This window comes from Terrapene carolina, unplaced genomic scaffold, assembly GCF_002925995.2.
Source record: "Terrapene carolina triunguis isolate 2854851 unplaced genomic scaffold, T_m_triunguis-2.0 Scaffold84, whole genome shotgun sequence".
Lineage (NCBI taxonomy): Eukaryota > Metazoa > Chordata > Testudines > Emydidae > Terrapene > Terrapene triunguis.
In genome coordinates, this window is record NW_020664435.1 from 24,197,301 (window position 1) to 24,203,519 (window position 6,219).

At 46.3% G+C, this 6,219-nt stretch overlaps 1 protein-coding gene across 1 annotated transcript in view; it reads right to left on the reverse strand.

Moving 5' to 3' along the window:
• Positions 1 to 2,939, reverse strand: part of SCIN (scinderin) — a 97,721-nt gene extending 94,782 nt beyond the window's left edge. Inside the window, exon 1 of the mRNA XM_026649433.2 lies at positions 2,676 to 2,939. Coding sequence (XP_026505218.1) covers positions 2,676 to 2,874 — 199 coding nt within the window. The 5' untranslated portion in view covers positions 2,875 to 2,939. The remainder of the gene's footprint in view (positions 1 to 2,675) is intronic.
• Between the last annotated feature and the right edge of the window lie 3,280 nt (positions 2,940 to 6,219).

Consider the following 6,219-nt stretch of genomic DNA (forward strand, 5'->3'; position numbering starts at 1 on the left):
ACTCACATATAGAGTTATTTCTGTCTGCTTCTGCCATACACACCCATCCTTTTGTACACTAGTAGCCTTTTCTACTTGCAATATCCCATTAATTTGCTTATAATATGGGGGGATTCTCAAAGGCAAAAATGGCATTAAGTGCCAAACTGTCATTGAAAGTCAAGGAATTTAAGCACTGAAGATCTCCCTCAAGGTCTTCTGTTGCTACTAAAACAGACTTTGTTTAGTTATACCTCAAGAGAACATTTCTTGTTGTCAAGAAACTCAAAATAGCTAACTGGGGGGGGTGGGGGTGGAAGCTTAAAACCTAACTACACACTGCTGTCCAATGTTCATTTGCATAAAATGAAGTAGACCTACACCATTTGAAGTCATCTAGAGCATAAGAGTGTCAGCACACTTGTTAGGGGCAAGCTTTTACAAGAACTGTAACATGTATTTGTGTTAAGTGTTCATTTGTTTTCCATTTTAATAGAAAATAAAAATTTCTCCACACTCTTGTCACAGCATCATCACAATGCAGACAGTATTTGTTTCCCTCATTGGTTGGAAGTTTGACAAACAGAACACAAATGGTTAGTTTTTAGAATGTCAATTCTTATTTAGATTGTAAGCCCTAAGGCAGAAAGAACTTTTTCTCCATCTTTAACTGTAAAGTGCCTACTACACTTTGGCCACCCTATCAATGATAAAGTACCGATAATACAAAATACAGTTAACTGGTAAAGGTGCTAATTACCACACTCTGCTAACAACCTCTAGTGCCTGAAGCCAAGTGAATAGATCTGCCAAAACGCACTCCCATCTAACTAGAGCAGGGTAAAAATGTTTGGAAAATAGTAGGTTTGCCAAAAAATGCATTTTGGGGGACACTAAAACTATTTGTGAATTTGGGTCAAATTCAGAAAACAGTTACAGCACAAAAAAAAACTGATTTTTTTTTAAATTGGCAATGTTGAAACATTTTGTTTGTCTCAAATAACATTTGTTCAGTTTTTCATTTTGAGAGATAAAACAAAAACAAATAAACAATGCAGGTTTGGTTCAGAACAAAGCATTTTTTTTTTTACTGAAAAATCAATTATTCATTCAGCTCTTCTTATAACACTTCTGGCACTGACACCTGTTGTTCAGTACCCCAAGCAGACAACACTTCTCATTTCTGATTGGATAAGAGTTACCCAGGGTGAGCCCAGTATGGTCTCCACAAACATCTGAAGGTGAATAGCCCGAACTCCACCACTTTGCTCTGGAATTTCCTCCCAAGGAGTCACACAGATCCAACATATCCAAAATACCAGTTAATAAATCGGTATTTTTTGGTCTCATCTGCAATCATTGCATTTAGAATCCATGGGAAACGAAGCTTCAAAACACAAAATTGTTATTAATTCTTGGTATTAAAACTGATTTTACTTGTCTGCATTTAGCTGTGTGTCTGTGTGAATTCAGAGAAAACTTGTGGGAAACACTGCAAAACTTTTCATTCAGCTGCACAAGTAACTGGGAAAGCTAGATGACCTTTTGGTGGCCAAGATGGGAAAGTCTCAATACCCTGAACACAAAAAAACATGTCTTCATCCCAGCATCCTCATTCTAAACACTTTACTGGAAGACAGTGTATATGGAGTTGACAGACATGAATCCCAGCAGTTCCACTTGCTACAGGAAGAAATTGTGCTTGGACTGCAGATATACTAAAATGGAGAGTGGGAAGAGTCTGGGTTAAAGATAGATCTAGTCACATCCTGTTGATTTTGCACCCAAGCCTCTCCGAATTGTACCATTAAAATAGAAACCAAGTCTAGTGGCTCTACTACAAATAATTCTAGACCTCCACACATCCCAGTGCAGCAGCACTGCAAAACCCCAGACCCTGCATCCGGGAAGAAAACCTGTCCACACTGAAGTTGAAGGCAAAACTCCCATTGACTTCAATGGGTCCGAGATGTCACTCCTGGATATAGCTAGATCCAACCAACTTTTGACCTCATCACCCCTCTTCTTCTCTCCCGGCCACATCCCAAATTATACTCCGTGAATAGTAAGCTCCTCTTTCACTAAAGCAATCTTGATCCCAACGTATACAGGCACAAGAGCCCCACAACAAGCCGGAGTTGGCACTAGCTGGATCCTGCTTGTTTTTGGTCCCAGTTCCACTGCTTAAGTAGAGAAGCTGTTTAGCTTCTCCAGTTCCACCTTAACAATTTAGACTTTGTTTTGCTACAAACACAACCACCTGAGATCATCTGGCATGTCGAGCCTGCTAAGTTTTGGCTACAAACCTAGAAAGTGTATTATCGAAATAGCCAGCAAGTGCTACTTCTACTGCTTCACCAACACAAAAGCTGCACTCCAAGACATCCCGGTACAAGAACTGCAAAGCCCCTCATTTGGTACCGGTTTCCTGCTAGATCCGGCTAGTTTTTGGCAGCACGCCCCCCCCCCCCCCTTCCAGCATCTAAGCGAAGTACAAATGCCACTTCTCCCCGTCTACTTTTTGCAAGCATGTTCCTTGGCGTCTCCTGGGAGTCTTCACAACTGAGCGCTCCCGGGACATTTAAATGCCCTGCAGCTCTCAGATCCTGGGCGAGACTGACCAAAGGCGGTCCGCGTACCAGGAAAGGAACAGGGACGAGCCCTCTCCCTGTGCCCGATCTCCCCCACCTCCTTACCTAGCCAGTAGTGCAGCTTGTAGAAGGTGGCGTTGCTCTTCTTCAGGGTGTGGAGCACCAGGTACGCATCCCCCACGTAGAAATTGCCGTGCAAGTTCTCAGGCACCGGCACCAGGTCCAGCTGCTCGATCCTCCAGATCTGCAAGCCACTCTTCTGGCCAGCGTTGGCAAACTCCTTGTGGTACAGCTCGGGGGGCATGGTCCGGCAGGGGCGAGAGAGAGCGGCGGAAGGGACGCCGCGCTGGACCCAAGTAACTCAGAGAAAGTCCAGCTCCGCGCCTGACTCTGAGCTGCAGCGGCCGGGCCAGGCAGCTTTATAAAGCGAACCCGATTGGCCCAGATGCGCTCAAGGGGCGGGGCCTGGGACTCCGCTTGCTGCCTCCCCGCTGGGGCTGGGAGCCGCTCGGCAGCCGGCCGGGGGAGTTCCCGTGCGGCGCCTCCAGAGCCCGGGGCCACTTGCCCGCGCCTGCGGTTAGTGCTGGTCAAAAGCTGTTTGTGCTGGAGAACAGGAGAGTCTTTGAGGAGCGAGTCTTCGGCCAGTCTCCAGGGGCTGACGCTGACCCTGCCCTCGCTTGCAGCCTAATCAAAGCCTGTAAAGCCCTAGTGTGATACTGAGCACACCTTCAGGTCAACAGCGGGTAATTTTGTACCTGGCATCTCTGTCAAATAATGACTCTATCCCATGAAAAAAAAATGGGGGTGTCCCATTATTCAAGAACCCAGAGATGAATCTTTCAGGCCTTTTGCTCCTGTTACAGGGAGCCATAAAGACTTGGTTTTTCTCAGGAGTGCCTCGTTAGGGGCAAAGAAAGGACCATGAAGGCCCAGTAACCCACTAAGTTACAAAGCCAAGATGTAAGGCAGGTAATTGGCATGGCGCTCAGAGCTGTGTATAGGCACTTCTTTATTCTAAATCAAAAGAAAATAAATAAAAGAAGCCAGGAAAGCAAAATACAACTGACTCATGAATCATAGGTGTCATGCTGCTCTGTTTGCCTATATCATTATATCACATCAGGATTGGTTTTGTGAGCAACTCTTATCTGAGTGCATAGAGTTCGTATCGCTTTCTCTTGTTGTAGGGCTGTATTTCCTCAGGATGTGTACATGCATCCCTGGAAGGCAGCTCACAACTATCTTTCCCCATAATTTTACTTTGCTTGTTCTGGGGCAAAGAAACCCAAGAAAAAAATAGACTACTTCCTGTCCAGGCTAGTTCCTATACCGTACCTTTTCTTCCTTCAGAGGTTTAAGAGTGTTGTATTTGTGTGATGAGGAACACACGTAATCACAATATAGTCAGTGGTGATGAACTCTTTTTCTGGGGGGGTGAGGGAAGCGAACAGGAAAACCATAGACAACTGCCCGCTAGCATGGAGGAAACACTGCAGGGACTAACTGAAGTGAATCTTTTTTTTTCCCCCTCCAGACCACTCACAGGAGTACTAATAGCAGCATCCTTGGTGAGCATAGTCACCCACACAAAAAAACTACAGCACTCCGTATACATACATAAGACCCCCTCCCCCTGCTCTGTAGGCAACATAATCACTCAGCCATCATGGGTGCTCTCACCTGTGCTGCGGTGACGCTCAGCATGGCAGGTGTCTTTGGTGACTGATTCAACATGAATCCCAGCTGAGACAGAAGCACTGTCCCCTCCAAAGATCAGCTTCGGCAAGCTTGGGGTGTCAGAGACTAGAGGCAGTATCGATGATGAATCAATAGTTGGCTCTAGAGTAGGCACATCTGAAGTCTCCTCTGGAGCAATGTTGCTTGGTGGTGACATTCTCAGCTGATCAACGTGGCAACACCAAACTTTTCCTTATATGAGATGGGTCCAGTGACCTCAATGATTGTTGAAGGAATCCACCTTGGTCTAGCTTTGTAACCTTTAGCGAATACACGTCCTTTTGGTGTGAAGGAACGCAGGGTAGATGATGACAGGGAGGAATCCAAAGCCTGTTCCTGTTTGTGTTGCAATTCCTCAGATAGGTTGGTGTTGAGACGGTCCAGGCATGTCTTAAGCCATTGTCCCTGCTGGGCTAACTGTGGTAGTCAGGCAGGGAGTGACATGCTGAGTGAAGAGGAACCTGGCAAGCCTTGTTGTCAGGCTCTGCCTCTGCTGTTCAGACCTAGTGGTAGGAGCGTGGATCACAACTAGGCGTAGGATTGATCCTGGGCCAGCAGTGGTCCTGGAACCGAGATCCAGGGACAGACCAGGGTCAAAACTGAGATCAGAGCCTGTAGCCAAACCAGAATCAAAACTGTAGCCAGAATCCAGGTGCAGGCCGGAGGTCGAAACCAGGTGATCAGAGTCCAAAGACAAGCCAAATTGATATCAAAGCTGGAGCCCAAATAGATGCCAAGGGTCAAAACCAGATAGTCAGAGTCTGAGGGTTTGGAAGGGATCAGGAGGCAGATGCGAGGCTGGAACGAGGCTAGTGCAGGGCAAGGACAATGCTGGGACAGGGCTCAGGCAAAGCAGGGTGGGGGTCATAAATGACTCATGCCTCCCACATGGGGGCACAATCTAAAGGGGAGGACATGTGAACCCCATGTGTCTCCTCTGCCTAGTGACTTACCCTCCCTGCACCCAGCCCAGGCCACCACACTCTCCCAGCCCCATGTTATTTTGGGTGATAAGGATGGGATACTTTTGAAGATTAAGGCAAGAAGCAGAGTTCTGGAACCATATCCAGCAGCAAATCATGATCTAGAACAACCAGCAAGCATTCGAGTTTGAAGGCTGCCTTTTTAGAATCTGAACCAATGTTGTTCACCTGTAACTTGAAATGGCTATGCTAGGACACGTTGAGGACTTTGATGTAAATCACCCTGAACCACGGGATTCTTATTCAGGAAGATTTTATTATCTTGAAGCAAATAAGATCAACTACCCCAAACAGAAACAGGTCCTTCTGTTGACAGTCTGCAGGACCAAGACATTTGACTTTATACGATCATTCGTTGAACCTGCTTTGCCCAAGGATCAAGACATGCAGTGAAATTATAGCATTGCTGAAGGCACATTTCTCTTCTATGCCATCTGTCATTGTTCGGAGATGTCAATTACATAAACAAAATCAACATTGCTCCCTATGTTGCCGACCAACGTCACAGCGCCAAACATTGTAACTTTGGTAATCTTCTCAATGACATGCTGTGAGATGGCCTTGTCTGTGGAGTTCACAACAAAGCACTTCAATGCTGTCTCCATGCTGACTTGAATTTGAAATTTTTCATAGCAACTAATGTGAACACTGTCCAGCGCAGTCAGAAAGATGATCATTGTCAACAAATTCATTGCAACAATGGGAATTCAAACACATCAATGTCCTCAGACAAGATTAACCATCCCAATATCTTATCAGGCTCCGGGGCTGGAGCACCCACAGAAAAAAAAAGTGGATGCTTAACACCCACTGGCAGCCCCACAGATCAGCTCCTCCACCCCCCCCCAGCCCTTCTGTCTGCCAGCGGGCCCCACCAATCAGCTCCCCGCTCTCCCGCCCAGTGCCTCTTGCCCGCTGTGATCACTGTT